This window comes from Aplidium turbinatum, chromosome 14, assembly GCF_918807975.1.
Source record: "Aplidium turbinatum chromosome 14, kaAplTurb1.1, whole genome shotgun sequence".
NCBI classification, from domain to species: Eukaryota; Metazoa; Chordata; class Ascidiacea; order Aplousobranchia; family Polyclinidae; genus Aplidium; species Aplidium turbinatum.
The window spans coordinates 9,387,541-9,406,123 of record NC_137485.1 but is presented as its reverse complement, the minus strand read 5'-3'; the positions used below and the strand labels follow the sequence as shown (position 1 = coordinate 9,406,123).

Sequence of the window (18,583 nt, the reverse complement as noted above, 5' to 3'; positions counted from 1 at the left end):
AAGGGCGTTTGTACCGTAATCGGAATAGTTTGAATTTTTACCACAAAAAAACAGTAGGTAGCGTTTGCTTTCAAACAGAATACAAGGCTCAATCTCAAATTGAACAAAATCTTCAAGATGCTTGTAAGAACTTTGTTTTGGAAATAATTTGAACTGGAAATAATTTTAGGACTGATCGGGTCAATCTTTCTTTGGCAAATCATCTCAAAACTAGCAATTCAAAAACACAACGTTTTCAAACGCGGTGGCTCGAGTTACTATATTTTCACAAAACAAATGACAAATCTAATTACGTCGAAAATACGTGGAATAATTACTCTTCGGTGCAAATAAAACAAGCGGTTTTACTTTTTACACAATGGCCTAACTGGCGCTATCAATCCAGTCAACAAATCAGTCCTTTTGCACACTGATTCAACGTGTGTAGGCGTTAAATCAATGTAAAAAAGAGTCTCCTACAAGTCAGCAGTTGTGAACTGAGCTTGCAACATTTCAGCAAGTGGCTGAAGTTGGTAAATGATGATACTGAGCAAGCCATAACTTAGCATGTCACAAGTCAGCAAACTCAGTTTGGCAAGCGATGACGAAGCAAGTCCGACGTGAGCACGTAAATCTCATTTGCTGACTTGGACAGTTAGTTGGAATGTAATAGCTGAGTTGTCGCATGCTGAGTGCTCCGACGACCTGTAATAAAGGATTGATTTGCTGTCTGGGAAAGCGACAACTACACTCATTCTTCACATCACCCAATCCAGTCAAAAAAGTGATCATTTGCATCAAGTAGTCATCACAAACGATGTAAAAAAGCAACTTTTGCGAAGTCGATATTGATGGAATGCGGGTTGACATGGCGTAAAAGCTTGACCTTCTTCACGATGCGAAATAGATTCATCTTGATGAAGCATCCATGCACGGAATGAAGATCCCAAGTTTTATAACCTAACGAGTCGCTTCACTGAAAGGTGAATCCGAACAGTTTCAGGGCAGTTTAGGAATTGCTTTTATGTAGATCAGGTGTAAATTTGTACCGCAAATATCTCAGCAAATGCTGAACCAAACAGAAGCAACGCGTTGGCTGTAAGTTTGACCCTTAAAAACACAACTGGAAAAGCGGCAAGTATGCATTCTACTGCATAATAAACGTGAAGAAAAACGACATTGCACTGAAGAAGTTATGAATGTTGAGTACCGCGACTTGTGTGATATGAAACTAGTTTCATGTAGTGAAAACTGGTTGAAGCACAAACAAAATTTCACGTCTAACCTTGACTGAGTCAATGTAAAGAATATTTAGCTTTCTGGGATATAAGCAGTCGACTTTGGCAAAAACAAAGCGGTCAAATGTTCCGGCCTAACCCAGGGGGGTGATTTCAACAAAACACAATGATGTGTAGGTCTACATTAATCCGGCCTTGCAAATGCATCGTTAGAGAACGTTCAAATATTACGTAACTCCTGCGAGGGGGAGGGGGGTTTATGCAAAGCGTTACGTTAGCGTCACATCGGGGGGAGGGGTTCAAGCAAAACGTTACGTAACGCTTTCGAGTACGGAATGGTAGTTTTTTGTGTTGAATTCGTAGTGAAAAAGCGTTACATGGGGGAGGGGGGATCAAAAATTTGGAAAAAAAGCGTTACATAATATTTGAACGTTCCCTTATTAAAGTTACTTTTGGGGGGGGGGCGATTGCCCCCTGAATCCGCCACTGGCCTAACGATGAGACATGTCAATAACATCACAATCAAATGCGGGCATGACACAATTGAGTACAAATAAACAAAAGCTAAAATGTTTGTGTTTCGCTCATGGGGCAATGAAATTCTGGTACCGCATGAAGAAAAAAAGAAATCGTCAGAAAACAAATTAAGTTACAAAATGAAGAAATAAAGGTTAAGAACAATCGCACCCTTTGACAGAAACCAATGTGTTCACCACCTCCTTTGTAGATTCTTGCCAACAGGCTCTACAAGAAAAAAGACGATTTCAGCAAACTACAATACAATGCGTCTCCTCTAGCGCACGAAAAGAGTGCACACAAACGCCAATATAGAATAGAGCTAACCGTCCAATGAATTTGCAAGCTAGGCTATGTTATAAATTATGCGATTTCCGGAAGTGAACAACTGAATGCATGTAATATCACTCATTCGCAGCGATTTGCAAAGCAGTAAAATAACAGGTGCACAATTTTTATCCACTTTTCAACAAAACCACACACAATCTAAATGGTGCTTTCATCAGGTGAAAATCGGGATGCCCAAAACTGTTTTGACAAATATAAGACGCTATAACGATGTAAACAACGGCATTTTTTTATAAAATGGAAAAGTACAAGTCATTTGACATCTGAACATAATATACTCAAAACACAGGTTTCAATAAACACCCCAGACAGGTGAAGTAAAAAGATCAAAAGAAATTTCTAATTAATTTTCGCCGCCCTTATACAGCAAAGGTAAGCTCACACAACGAAACATCATTCAGGATTGACACGTGGAACGATGACTGAGATATAAAGTTTTAATCATGTATTTGTTAGCAAACAACTGAAAGCCAGAAACCGAAGGGTATGTCGGTTGAAGTGGGGCCTATCTTTCGGGTGATAATCAAGTTTTTCAAAAATTGTAAAGATTTCTTTTAGTCGCGTAAGATCAAAATATTAACAAGTTATCAGTAATAACTTTGAGCCCAATTTGTAACAAAGACAGAAATGGTCGCTCAAATCTTTCATGGGAAGAAATTCATTCCAAACTGCACTATTTGAATGTTTTTAAGTAAAAAGCGACAACATCTGCATTCGGTACATTCTGAGTTCTGACCTACAACATTCTTCCGAGAATTAGCTCAAGCTGTTAGAGAATTGCGATAAAGTCAAATTTAAGAGATATCTTCTTTTGAGGTGATCAAGTCAGGCATTGTATACTTTAATGAAGTTGAAACAGTCACTTTGCAAACGACATTCTGCTCAGTAACATTTGTTTATATAGCTCAATTATTTACCAAATTCAACCAACTGGTTCTTCAAACGCGCAAAACATAAAAACTTGAATAAGAATGAAAAGTTTGTTTGTAACGTTACCTTTTGCAATGCGGTCATCCTTGGCACCAAAGAAACGTGCCTTGGGAGCAAAATGTGCCACATTCCAATATTCCTTGCAAGGTACAGGAAAAGATAGTTTTATCGTCGACCAGTGATGATTGAGCAAGAATATGCTTTGTGATTATGTCGCTATATCTATGTTCGAATTTTAGCTCTTTGAAAAAATGTTACAGCAAAACCCATCAAGACTAAATCCAAGCCGGCAAGTCAGTCTTTTGTCATATTGATTCAACGTCTCCACAATTGAATTAATGTTGAAAAGGACTTGTTTGCTGATGGAATGCAATCTCAAATCCCTATCTCAAAACTATAAGGCACAAATAGTGTAGGATTAAGAAAAGCAAACTAAAAAAAAACAGGTTGATTTGCAGCCGTGAGACATTCCCCTAACTGTGCAAATTCATCAATTGGATTATACCAACAAAAAGATGGAAGAGGATTTCATTGTTTATACCGCAAACATGCAAAATCACGCACCAACACAGGGGTTAGAATTAGGTTAACTCTTTGTTATTTTGGAGTATTTGTACTGAGAATCAAGATAAAGTTAAACCTTGCATTTTTTTTTTGTTGTTTAACATGAAAAAAATACGTCACTGCCCAGACAGCAAATCAGTCGCATTTTACATTGATTCAACACCTGCAGGCGTTGAACCAATGTAAAATGCGACTGATTTGCTGTCTAAGATGGCACGACCATTTTCTCATCCACCCAACCACGTTCCAACGTTAAAAAAACGACTCAAAAGATCTTTATACAGTACTTTGCTTTTGGAAACATTTTCAGTTGCAACGAAATCTATACCGTCAATAACAACATCAATGGGATATTAGCCCAACATCGTTTTAACGTCAAAGTTTGTCGATAAAGCGGTTAAATCGTCTCATCGTCGCTGTCGTTACAAGGATCGGTTCCGTTTTCGTCGGTGAGACCAGTTTCATCGATAATATCAACTTGATCGAATCTGAGAGATAAAGTGACTTGTTGGTAAATACAATACATAGTTTTATATCGACTTGTGCAGTGCCGGTCTTTGGGGTGTGCAAACCGTGCGATCGCACAGGGCCCGCAAATTAGGGGGCCCGCAATTTACTCAGAAAATGCAGTAATTTTGTCATTTCCAATGGAAAAATTCAACAAGTGAATTCAACAAAGGAATTAGCAACAAGAAAGACTCAATGGGTGCAACCTATTTCGTCCCCTGAAAAGATCGAGAAAAAAAAACAACATGGCCGAAGTTGCTGATCGGAGTTGCCGCAAACATTTCAAATTTCTCTCGATCTTTTCAGGGGACGAAATTTGATTTTGTTAACTCCGATTTCAGGGTACGAAATCGGGGTACGAATTTTTCAGGGAACGAAATAGGTTGCATCTAGACTCAACATAGCTTTATTTCCAAAAAACGCCCAAGAATGCATGATCTTATTCTTTTGCTATGCCACTGGACAGCACCATTTTACAGTAGGATAATATTCATACCCAAATTTTGAACATGCTCTCAAAATGCCCCAAATTCAAAGTAATATTTCAAAATTTTCTGGGGGAGGCCCCCCAGACCCCCCGCTGCTGGGTGTCAGACCGTCAAACCACCCCCTCCCCTTTCAAAATAGGCCTCCCCAGCTACGCTACTGAGTTGAATCATTGTCATTGGGGCCCGCAAATCATATTCCGCACAGGGCCCGAAATACCCTAAGACCGGCACTGACTTGTGATTGCGCTGAAATGTTTTCTGGCTACTGTTGCGACGCTACTGTTTGTACACATCTGTATGCCCCAAGTTAATTTGGGCAGTGGCAAAACTGACTTCTTGCAAAGTGGTAAAAAGAAATGTTTAAAAAGTAATTCTTCTATTTATCCAAGGACTTATTTTTTAGCAAAAATCGTCTTAAAGAAGTAAGTAATTCAGACATTATATAATATTTGGAGCAACATGACATTTTGGGTAGTCAAAATTTAAACACCAATTCGACATCTAAGCCTCATAAACACGGCGGTAATTGTAATCCATAGACCACAGTACCTGGCGGATACATCCCCTGGCTTGGCTAAAGGGAGTCTGCATTGCTCCGGCATCAACCATGGTTTAAAATTCGGTTCGTGGTTGCTTTTCCAGTTGTCGTATTTTCTCGCTGCTTTATGAATCCGGTGGATCACCTGACAAAGCGTCCGTAAAACTTTTTTCGTTTCCTCGCCATTGTGATCAATTGAAATTGCATATATCATAAAGTTGAGGCAATATCGAGTTTATCTACAACGGCTATCTGCAGCCCAGCAACACGGGCGACAACGACAATTTCAGCATCGCAAATATAAAACTTCTGCAATCAAAGAAAGATTTTTATCCGATATTTGTTCTAAACAAACGGCCACTATGTAATGACACAACTGTGTAATCTAAGCTTGTAAATTGTACATTTTTTCGCTATCACTTTCAAATAAAAGACTATTACTAACAAAAAAGATAAAAAAGTAGCAAGGTTATTGAAGGTCAAACCGAAGGTTACGTGAAGTCAACTTCGTTGGGTAGAACAGGTTAAATTATCAACACTTTAAGCTGGGTTTTCACGGTGCAGATAACGCTCATGTATATTTAATAAAGTGAACTCAGTTCATCTCGTAAAAGTCTATCGCCAATGTGTATTTTGCGCGAGTGAAATTAACATGGCAAGAACGAAATTCAATAACACTTTTCTTCAGACACTTTATGGCTATACGCAGCAACGACTCGCTACACAAAAAGCACATCTCTAAAAAAAAACCTTCATACACACTGGTATCTTGATACACGACTGTGATAATTTATTCTGCGAGGCACGATTATATGACGCAATGATATGATAAGACCATCATGATACCATCCGTAAAATTGGCCGTGACACAATCTATGCACACAAGCAGTTCCTGACTTGCGTTGAAAGAGGACCACCGATACCAAAACTCTCAGTAATAACCCATACTCTCCGAGACCCAGAGCAACTATGAGTTTGAATGCGCTATTATATCATTAAGTTACAGGACAAAGAGCAAAATAAAGATGAAAACTATGGGTTCGATGCCCTGTCGGGTCATACCAAAAACTTATTAAAAGTGGTACTGAATCTTATTCCTGTTTGGCACTCAACAATGGAGTAAATTCGGGTAATATTGTACTCAGTTGCGCTCTAAACGGCTGCACTGACACTGATTGCTTTGTAAAGCGCTGAGGAGCAACGCTAATTCTGCGATGGACACAGCGCTATATAACAACATACATTATTATTATTATTTGGGAGCTCTAAACAAAAACGACGAAAACCAATGAGAGTTTGGCAAAGCTGGGAGGTTTATAATGATGATAATTGATGATGATGGCGTTGAATGGATTTCATTAGTTGTCAACTACGCAGTGATTGGCCTACTACAATACCGTATGTAATGAACGTGTTCAAACAGGAATTTAGTCGCAAAATCAATTATTGGCCGAGTTGTTATCATAGATTAAGACATACTTCAAACCGCATTATAATTCCAACGTTTGATTTTATTGCTTTTTACGTAAAATATCATCACTTTTGTGCACTAGGTTGCCTATTTATCGATCAAATATCTCATATTGTCATTGGATGAAATTAGTAAAGATTGTAATTCCGACAAGTAAGCTTTAGTTTCATGGATAATCTCAGTGTTACAATTCGACATTGAGATAAGGTTCTAACAGTGACGTCACAAAAATCATTCCATAAAATATTGGTAAGCTGAAATTATTTTACTGCGCTTTGAATTATTTAACAGCGTTTCTTGCGCAATGCGCTCTTGTAAAGTCACAGATGTAATAAAACCGCCACATTCAATGACACGATGACATTCTGATGACATGTTATAGCACACTCAACAGCGACTCAGAAATCCATTCAAGACGCTGTGTGCTGCCCTACAGGGTGTGACCTTCAATTGAAAGATGACGATCAATCTTAATGGAGCTATGGTGATGTCCTCGAAAGCAGGCACTGATCTAGGCCAAAAAAGAACAGCTGTTTTGGTTTTTCGGGTCACGTCAGTACGTTAAGTGCAGGGATAGTTTGTTGGACAGTCTTGTGAGTTTCAATACAATTTTTCTTCAAACTGTTTTCAGATTTTCCCAAAACTGTAGGATTTTCACCACTTAAACAGCGAGAAAAATGTATCTTCTTTGACATTGATCCAACGCATGGAAATGTTGAATCAACGTGAAAGAAACGGATTCTAGTTTAAACATGCACTTCAAAAAGAACAGGTTCTTTCAACTTTCTGGATATGTTTATCAGTAAACTTTCTTACATAATGAACATAGAAATGTGCCAGCTCTTTTTTCAGCCTCCATTTTCATGATAGAGCCCACTTTGCTGCGGATGTTTGAATGTTTACAACATGGCGACACAGTGTTCCCAGTCCTTTCACGTGGACGACTAAGCAGCCAAAACTGCACTCTCAGGTAATCATCGATTCCAAAACGAAACTTTCAGCAATTTCAAATCTGCCAAATCAGACAAACTTTTCCCAACCTGCTACAGACATCGTCAAATCAACGTAAAAAGTTGATTTTCTGAGGGGTTGCGTGCTGAGCAAAGCAAGCAAAGGCTTGAGTCCTTTTCTGAGTAATTAATTAATTTTACCTCTCAAATACTTGACTCGTTGTGCTGCGTAATTTTTCAGTTATCATTTAGTGTGAGCTAGGTAAGCAAGTTTCTCAAAAGTTTAGATTTATCCATATTTTTGTTGTGATAGTGTATTATTCTTCAGTATTTCTTTTAAAACTATTTTTCTTATAGGCTTGAAAAGGTCTGTATGACCATTGGTATGACTAGCTGAAAACGCTAGCTTGTTGTTTTTATAATGTTAAATGTAGTGTTGTTGCTGGATTGTGTCTGTTTAAAGTTCTATTCCGTCAAGCAATGAAAAAAGAATCACAAAAGCCTCACCCAGTCAGCAAATTAGTTCTTTTTGCATTGAATCAGTGTGAATAAGAGCTGATTTGCTGGCTGAGATGGCATTCTAAGGTATGGACAATCTACGAATTGTTGCAGCTGAATGCGGTGCGTGATGGACGTTTCCATGGATGTTCGCTGCTAAACCGGAAATGAGCGGGAAACATAACGTAGAAGCAAATCGGCATGCAAGTGAACAGAGAAAGCGATTGCAAGTGGCCACCGAGGGAGATGAAGAACTTGTCATGAAGAAAAATGACATTGGAATGTTAAACGGTGAAATTAAAATTTAATTTAACAGCAATATTGGTTCTTTTTGCATTGATTCAAAGTCTGCAGACGTTGAATCAACCAAGAACCAAGTTTGCTAGTCGGGAACGCGCACAAAACGGAAAAAATTATAAATTAACAGTTTTGTGACTATTACTTGAGACCACGGGGAAACTTAAAAGCATTAAACTGCTCAAGATCCAAAAAACCACGATCGACAGGTAAGACAGCATACAAGGGCAAAACAATAAATTTTCCAACTGCTCTTTTCAAAGCACAGCCAACTGCTTGATACTCGGCAAGAGTTTTTCCTTATGATATCTAACGATCAATTAAAAATGATCAAAGCAAATGTGTTTACATGACGTGCTGCAGGAATATAATGAAGTCATACTGTCGTGACGTTTCTTCATAAAAAAGCTTTTATTTTCGTATGATTCAGATAATTTCTTCAGCCATAGCTTATTTTCTTCAAATTTTCAGGCTATCTAACTTAACTTTGATTAAATACGACGTGATTAGTTGCGAAATTAAAAAAAATTCAATCAGAAATCTTGTAATCCGATTACATAATCGATAAGAGAATGCTGACGTCATCACGTAGTAGTCCAGCAGAGCAAAGCTATTGTTGGTGGCTGATGAGCAACGAAACTAATCATTGTACAATGTACAATCTCAAGTCAAATGATAATCTGTCAGGTCCTTTACACATTGGTAAACATTGCATGCAGAAGATGTAATGCAATGCAAGAACAGAGTCAATTTTGCCTGTTTTCAGTCAGAAATACAGATAGCGGCCCTTGCCAGCAAATCAGTCTTTTTTACATTGATCAAACGTCTGCAGACGTTGAATCAATGTAAAATAGGGTTGACTTGCTGGCTGGGATTGGCTGAACCGATGTAAAAAAACGGACTTCGCGAGCTAGGTGTTGCACGCCTCACAGGTACATTGAACAGCATCTAATTTTAGTTATTTCAGCAAAGTACGTTGAATCAACGTTATAAAGGTATGTTTTGCTGGTTGGAAGAGCCAAACATAACTCCATTAAAAGCAAAAACCTCACCTTGGGAGTAAAGTACTCCGCCACTTTATTGACAACCCACTTTGGCAAGGAACCTGTGAAATGTCACGTTGTTGATAAAATTACAACTGTTTTTTCGTTATTGTAAGGTCAAACAAGATTGCTTTTATGTATATAAGTAAGTACACATACAAGAAACATTTGCACGAATGTAGAGAGAAAATACCATTGGTCGAAAATTTATATTGCAAACTATTTTTTTTTCTCAAATTATATTACCAGTGCTTTATTTTCAAACATAGCGTGGAAGACTTGGGCAAAAATCAATATTTATGTTGTTACTGCATAAAAGCGTCGATAAGTGAATACAAATTAGCAAAAAAAAAATCAGAAAGTATTATTAATGTTAAACGGCGATGATTAGACCCTTAGTACACGGTATAACATCTCAGACAGCAAAATCGTCTGCAGACGTTGAATCAATGTAAAAATGACAAATTTCGCTGTCTGGAATGCAACTTCGTAGTTATGGCACACAGTGAAACAGTTTCGCAGCTAAAAGTGCCATTCATACTGTCTGTCTGTTTGGTAGATAATAATGGTAAAATGGACATTTCATGTCACTTCAAGAAAAGAATCGTCTACACATGAAAGAAAACGATTTTTTTTTCTTATTTAACCTATGCTTAGTAGTTCAAAATTTAATATAACGGAAAGGCAAGGAAACCAAACTTCGTGTTAACGTAACTGATGCAAAATACACAACAGGTCAAACCTCAAAACGCGGACTTACCTCTTGGATCGAACTGAGTGAGGTAGGTGAATTCTGACGAGTTTGGTCCGATGGGTCTGATGAGGTATCCAGTAACGATAGATATAGCACGCACCATATTGTTACGCGGCGGGTAAGCCTGCACAAAACAGCGACGCAAGGTTACAGATGCACGCTTCCTTTCCGACAGAGTTCGGCAAAGACTTCCTCTCATTGCAAAACAAACTTCAAGGGCGATGTGAGCGGTGTGATGGTCACGTTAGCAGATTCACTAAGTTTAAGTTTTGTCTAATTGTTAGCTGAAGTTAACTGATACCTAAGCGAGCATGTTAGTGTTTTTTTGGGTCTGCTACTATTCGGTGAGTTCGATTCGGTGAGTTCCTAACCTCTAACCCCTAACCCTAAAACGGCAATGATAATTAGACTACGGTACCCAATAATTAAAAAAAAAAATTGAAAAAATCCCCCATTAAGGGATCGGACTCACCGAAACGGGCCATTCCGTGTTTTTTTACATTGATTTAACATGTGCAAACATTAAGTTTTAGTTTTATCAGCTGGAAAATCATCAATAAGTTGCAGTGTAACAAACGCCAAGGAAACGCATCTTTCATAGAAATACTGCAACGTAGGCGAGTGAAGCAAACACCGTTGCAACAAAAACGCGCCTATAAAACAAACTTGCAAGCTTTCAAAAATTAACGCCAGTTTTTGGCAAGGCCGTGGACTGTGGAGGGGCGAAGTTTCGAAATATACGACTCCGGCTCGGTTTATAACTGGCCAACTCCGACTCCGGACACGCCAAAATCCTCCCGACTCCACAATTCCGACTCTACAGCCTTAGTGTTTGGTGTCACAAAACATACTGCTGTGTTAACGAGAAACAAGTTACAGACGAGAAATTTAAAAATATACATTGCGTTGTTATAAACTTTGTCTCGCTATTACCACATGTGAAACCGATTTGTTGATCATTATGTACTCTTTAGGATTCCTCATACTCGGATAAGCGATCCATGAACAAAGAAACACAACATCTCTTGACTTCACAGGAGAAGGACATTTTGCTGCAAAATTAAATGGATCTCTTTCAACTTACATACAAGAGTAACCAATTTTACAGAAATTGACACAATTAAAAACAGGCTTTTAACAATTAAAGTTGCATCAATAATTAATGCCTTCCAGGCAATTGGACTGTATATGATGGCGACCTTATTAAATTTGTATGAGAAATGTCTGGTTGGGGTAATTAAGGACGACGGGGGGGGGGGAGTTGTAGTCTGCAATTCCTTGAGCTTGAGGTACGCTCGCACCTTTCCACACAACCTTGTAAAGGAATAAATATTAAAAACTTGGTCAAAACCTGTTAGATTAAGTTTTAATCGAGTTAAGACATTTTGGCAAGTTTGAACTATCAACATATGGATTATTAAGAAACGTTCTAAAATATTCACACTATTTCCCCATCAAGATTTGTTTTATCACCAAGATGCAAAACTACGTAGGCTATATGCAGTCGACAGTGAAAAGAATGAAGTGGCAAATAGACCTATTGCACACTCTGGGCTCCATATGTACCATCCTCATTCCGACCACGTTTTTTGTCAACTACTGAATTTAAAGTTAATCGACTTCTATATAGATAAAGGCACTTTTTTAGCAACATAAAAGATATGACATGAATGTGAGTCATGTAATAACGGACGACCTTTACCTGCGTAATAATTGACGGAATTATTGACGCAAACTTTACATATCTCTGTCATGTCAATCATGTCATGGTCCCATTTGCGTCGATATTCTGTGTCATGAACAACATCAAACAGCGTTGCTGCTGAGCAATCAGTGAAGGTAGTGCGAGCCTGTTTGATGCAAACAAAAGAAAACAACTCAAGGGTTAAAGATTGCCCTTTATAATTATTATAACTAATTCACAGCATTAAGCAATGGTGCGTTTACAATCTGGTGCTGCGACATTACACCAGTGCCCTTTATGAAAACCCAATATTGTTGCAATACATAAGAAAACACACATGTTCATGTCGCTGTGACTCATAGATGCATGTGAATATATATGACAATCACTAAATAGTATGTGCCCCAGAGACTCATAATATGATGTGCCCTCATAAATGCTGATAAATACAAAAGTTGCATTTGATGATTCATATAACTGCATTTGTATCTAACTAGCTATACAGTTCATACAACTAGATAGTGTCAGTACAAACTCATACAAGCTTCACTAATCTAAAGGATGACTGCATCATTAAAATGTACCACACATTGATGATTTGTTACATGACAATAAAATTTTAGGCACATGAGTGAGTATTGTTAAAATGCATGTTTAGATATTGTTGGGTACAATATGGGCTACAAACACAACTGAGCATATAAAAAAATTAATGATGTAGAGTGAAGCCGAAAATCTACTTTCCACTAAAGCATAATTAATTGCAGATACTATTTAAAAACATGTGCTAATATACACTATGACAAAAAAACAATTACCCGAAGTAACTTTATGTTGGAATTAGATTGATTTTTTGTATAGACAGAAACTTTCTTTTTGTTGTAGCATTCTTGAAAACCTTCTGTGCTTTCACACAATTTTTTAAAGCTGATAAAGTCATTGTCATCAGCAGGTAAGACAGTGTTGTCTTCAGTCATTTTTTGTATTATTTTTGAATTTGAAGAAAAAATACAATATAATAAATAATGAAAAAAAAACTGAAAGAAATGTATACTAGCAAATTAAAATTTATTTTTGATGTTATATTTGATGCAATAGGCCTAATAGAAATATGTGTGAAATAATATTTCAAAGACTATTACTAAGCAGAATGACAGTGGTTTCTGGAAGCATTTTGAAACTAAAATAGCAATCGCAAAACGACCTATGGTAATTTTAATACACACAATACCACTAAATTATTACACGCTTAAAAGTATAAAAATATCTTTCTAATGAAAAGAAGAGGTAACTATTTAAGTTAACAAATGCAATTTTCAGAGGTCATTGAAAAAAATAGTTGCCAGTACGTAGAGCTCAACTGATATCACTTTTTAATGCCGATGCCGATACCAATATTTATGAAATTTTAAGGCCAATACCGATATATATCAACTACAAAAAATTTGTTACCAACAAAATTATTAAGCAACAAACCAGTCCAAGAAAGTTTATGCATTGGTTGCTGTAATGGTAAAATCATTCTTAACACTAATCACAAAAAAAACACAAAAATAACCAAATGCAATACCGTACTGTTTTGTGTTCAACTAAATAATCAAAGTTCAACAGTTTCAAGTTGTAGTTAAAAAACAAAGTTTCTCAGCACTTATGCCAAGAAGATAGGCTAACATCTTTTGTCATTGTAAAGCAGTCCAACGTGACATGACTTTCTGCTGGGATTTGCACAAAGACCGTGTCACCGCCACTAGCCAGATAAACAGAAGCACAAATACAGCAATTGGAGCGTGAATTCTAACCAGGTAGCACCAATTAAATAAGCAGTTAGAAGAGCGCCCTTCCACGTGCACACAACAAGACATTCGAAAGCATACCCACATGCTGCATGCAAAAAGGGATTGTGTGCAGCCGCGTGCACTAGGGTGGTTCTTAAAATTGAGTTTTTGAATTTTGCTTGGGACACCCTTTCAAATGGTGAGGTTGTCAGAAAAAATAACTCTTGCAAATTTTTTTTTTAATTTGAAGTTGATTTAGAGGTGGCCCTCCCCCCTAAAGTTCTGTGCCCTCCCTCGAAATACCAAATCTGCGTATCTTGAAAACCACTTGAGCTAGAGATACAGTTTTTATGTTAAAAGATGCAGAAAACATGGTTTTCTATCTGCTTTATGAACATTGAATGCATCTATCTTGAGTAGAAAAGCAGTTATTTAGAAAAAACGCATTTGACCAAATCTTGATTTTACAACCTTTTTTGTGACCACGGAACCGTCTACAAAATTTCGTTTTTTTGTCTTAATTTTTGCACCTTAGAGGGAACAGTGGTAACGATATTTATTTCAAAATGTAATTCTGGTCAGTATCATACTGGAAGAAGCGATATTATCGACAATATTTTACATATTGCCTTGCGTATCGTGACAGGATGTATCGTGACAATCTGTGAGTGTGGCAAAGAGGAACAAACCACAGACCACACCATCTGTAACTGCGCCAAATGGTGTGCGTGGTCTGCTTGAACTGGATGACGAATCAATGGATCAATGGACCAATCAAAGGATTGCTGCTCGACACCTACTCAAGCATCTAAACCGCATCGCCACTGCCCAAGAGTGGTAAAAGACAGAGCCCTTGACCCCTGGAGTAACAAAGAAGGTTTAAACGAAGAAGAATAGACAATATTGTTCTTGTTGGAATTTGGAAACAGTTTCCTGTGTTCAGTAACAACTTGCGAAAGAAACTGAAGTTGTTACTCATCTTCAGTTAAGATTTTGTTACAATGCTGGATTAGACTTAGAGCAACTCCTCTCTCTGCTCTGTCATTGACTACTGAAAGTCCCTTCGCCATGTGTAAAGCTTGAATAAATGCACCATCTTCAGTCCAATGAGTAAGATCCTTTGAAAGTATAATTATTGCTTCATCTTCACCCAACAGCTGAAGAAGCCATTTTGAATTAGAGGTGCAATTCTGTTCTAGACCCTTATTGCTAAGAAACGCATCTACTTTGATGCTTGGTCTCCTTGGTGGACGTTCTCCTGTTTCATCTAACATGGTTGCCACCATTAGCTTTTAACTTTCCACAGACAATCGAGAGTCAAACAAGGCTAGTCCAACCATTTCTTTGGACAGATATCATAAATGCAGACCAAGCTTTTTGCATAAATTGCCTTCGCCATCCAACAAGTGCAATGCATAGCACCTGAAGCTTGAAAGCGGATTCCATGCTCAGGAGTTTCTCCAAGGAATATGATAAAAAACGGGCATTTTAGCTATGCATGAATGCATAAAAGTTTAGGAATACTTATTTCGTTTATTGCTTTACCAGTTTTACAGGTTAGTTTATGAACTTTGTTTATTGAATAGCTTGGGCCACAATACTTGTTTAGCACTGTTTTGTGCTAGAATACCGAAAACAGGTTTTTTCTAAATAACTGCTTTTCTACTCAAGATAGACGCAATCACTGTTCAGAAAGCAGATAGGAATTCATACTTTCTGCATCTTTTGACACAAAAACCGTATCTCTAGCTCAAGCAGTTTTTGAGATATGCATATTTGGTATTTTGGAGGAGGGCGCAAAACTTTAGGGGGGGAGGGCCACCTCTAAATCAATTTCAAATTCAAAAATTTTTTGAAGGAGTTATTTTTTCTGACAACCTCACCTTTTGAAAGGGTGTCCCACACAAAATTCAAATTTTTTTCATTTTTTGCCAAATAAGAGCCACCCTAGCGTGCACCTGCACGTAATTAAAACGAGAGAGTTTAAATGCGCTCTTTACAAGCACGTTTGAGCATTTGAGCAACTTGTGTTTCTTTTAAAGGCATGTATGGCTGGTTTTGAGGGTGCTTTTGCTGGCCAATGTTTATCGGCGAAAAATAGCCGATACAATATATCGACTACCCCTGATATTGGCCGATAAATATCGGCTGACCGATATATCGGTCAAGCTCTACCAATACGTACATAGACTGTTAAAATAACAAAGCCATTGATCATCTATTCTCTACTCTAGTAGCCAGTCAGCATACATAAGGCATGTACAACCTTTTTACAAGAGGGACAAATACAAATGTTTGAATGATAATGCAAAACAATGAGATATAATTTGTGATGGCTACTACTGTAGGTTATGTAGTATTTATTTTCAGTGTTAGCCTATGATGAGTAGCAAGCGAGCTGCATACAACAATGGTAGGCTATATAGCCTATCTAGTCTGGTACACATTGAGTAAACTCTTTCTTTAACCTGTGGGGGACAGTATACTCCTTGACCCTAGAATACAGATTGAGCTAAATTGACGAATGCCTGTAGATTAGCTTTTACTTTACCAATTAGTTATCTTTACCACCATCAACCTAAGTATGAAGCAAGACATGAATACAACTTAAAAACAAAAAACTTAAAAACTAGTTTTGTCATTTAGACCACTTGCCTAGCAGGCGAGACCACATTATACATTTCTGCTAAGATTCCTACAAAAATTTGAACCTACAGCTTTTGTGAATGATAATGTCTTTATTTCATTAAATGTGTTTTATGTCAAATAAACTAAAGCACGGTAGCTTCTACTCATGGAGGTTATGAAACTGAACATCTTTTTGAGCTAATTACCATACCACACAGTTATCAGCTTTAATATTACTATGTCATAATAAGTGTCGGTACTAAAAATTGTCCATTTTAACAAAAATCCATCACTGAGTAGAAAAATGCGTCTGCCTACTTAAGGCCAGATTAAAATTACAGCCGAGTTACCGTACTTAGGCCAAGCGTTAAAACCGACACATGTTTTCTGAAAACAATTGAAGCTTTTGAAGACTAAATCGCTATGGTAACAATACCACTTGTAAGCTATCTCGTTTATAGCTTGCAATAAATTTTTCTGAAGCTGTTGCGACCGTGCCAAATTTCTTTCAAATCAATCACTTACTTCGGTCTCAAGCACGTTTTAACGTTCGCGTTTTGTCGCTTCTACCCTTTTCTCGACCTTTGCTATGTTGACGTGTATTGTTTTGATATGATGGTCAGAAATAAAAACAACTGAACTGAACAATGACACATCTGGATTAACCTCCAAGAGATTTGCATTGCAAAGTGCGCCGTGCGCGTGAGCTGTCGTTACGCAACGTAATGAAGCATGACTTGGCGACTCTGTAGCGCCAGCACTTTAAAAACTAAGGTTTCTCAAAATAGAAGGGAATCGTTGGTCGCTAAACACAAGCATCACTTCAGTTTGTTTTTATTTCTGACCATCACAACAAAAAAACAATATATGACAAACATAGCAGAGGACTAGAAAAAGGTAGAAGCGACAAAACGCGGACGTTATTATAGCGTGCATGATACCAAAAGCAGGACAATCAGTTTAAAATACGGCACGGTCGCAACACCTTATCAAACGCAGTCGTGTTTTCTGTTGGTATTCTGGCACGCACTTCTTACCTGCACTGTGTAAAAGGCAAAAATCACCGCGTTATGCTTTTTTTGTAGGCCTACTCTTCTTGGAATGCATCAGGGCTTGGATGTTTGGCAAAACACCACCTTGTGCAATGGTGACTTCGACGAAAAGCGTGTTCAGTTCTTCGACGTTGCGGATGGCGAGGTGAAGGGGAGTGATTTTTGTTGTTGCGAAAGGCGTTGCCAACCAACTCCTCAGCGCTCACATAATCGATCAAACAGCACAGATATGCTTGTTCCCTTGAAAAATGCCAAAGGGGGCATCGGCTCGATGAACTTGGGCTACGGTATGTTCTTTCGAGGCCTTTAAGAATTTATAAATATGATCTGTTGCATGACTTCAATTTGGCCTGACCAGCGCACTCAGTCTGTTCCAGGAAGAAATTAGCATTAAAGTATTATTGAGCCTATAAGCATGATTTGTTCAACCTGGCCCGACTGAGAGCCAAGACGAAGGTTCGCACAGTGCTGATCAGAGAACTGCTGTTTGCCGACGACGCAGCACTGTCAGCACACGCCGAGCACGAGCTGCAGCAGTTGCTCAACCAGTTTGCACACGCCTGTGGGGAATTCGCACTGACCATCAGCATCAAGAAAACAGTAGTCATGGGCCAAGATGTCCCCAAGCCACCTGTCATCACCATAGGACCAGAAGTGCTCGAAGTGACAGACCATTTCACCTACCTTGGTTCAACGGTCACCAGCAACCTGTCCTTAGATAAGGAAATCGACAGGGATAGCCAGGGCTGCAGGAGTGATGACTCAACTCGGGAGGAGAGTGTGGGACAATAATCTTTTGACACTTAACACAAAACTCAAAGTGTACTGTGCGTGTGTTCTTAGTACTCTGCTGTACGGTAGTGAGTCCTGGACCACTTACGCCAGACAAGAAAACCGTCTTGAAAGCTTTCACCTTCGTTGCTTGAGGCGGATTCTTGGTATTTCCTGGAAGGACAGAATACCCAACACCACTGTTCTGGAACGTTCTTGCTCCCTGAGCATACACCTTCTCCTCTGCCAGCGACGTCTACGCTGGTTGGGGCATGTATCCAGAATGAAGGATGGGCGCATTCCAAAGGACATTCTGTACAGGGAAACGCCCAGTAGGACGACCCGCACTGCGTTACAGAGACGTCTGCAAACGAGACCTGAAGCAGACTGACATAGACCCTGCCAGCTGGGAACTGATCGCAGCAAATCGCAACAGATGGCGCTACGAAGTCAGTGCGGGTCTAGCAAAGGGTCAGTCGAGGCGGAGGAAGCAACTAGACGAAAGAAGACAAAGAAGAAAAGAGAGACAGCAGCCTCAGAACTCCTCTGATT

At 38.5% G+C, this 18,583-nt stretch overlaps 1 protein-coding gene across 1 annotated transcript; it reads right to left on the bottom strand.

Moving 5' to 3' along the window:
* Positions 1 to 238: 238 nt before the first annotated feature.
* Positions 239 to 12,782, bottom strand: LOC145783215 (START domain-containing protein 10-like). Its single transcript, XM_082595020.1, has 7 exons — positions 12,624 to 12,782; positions 11,824 to 11,971; positions 11,055 to 11,173; positions 10,128 to 10,245; positions 9,377 to 9,429; positions 5,120 to 5,253; positions 239 to 4,063 (listed from the first exon to the last, which is right to left on the bottom strand). Exons 1-7 carry the CDS (start codon positions 12,780 to 12,782, stop codon positions 3,973 to 3,975), a joined length of 822 nt encoding a protein of 273 aa, XP_082451146.1. The 3' UTR covers positions 239 to 3,972.
* Positions 12,783 to 18,583: the final 5,801 nt, after the last annotated feature.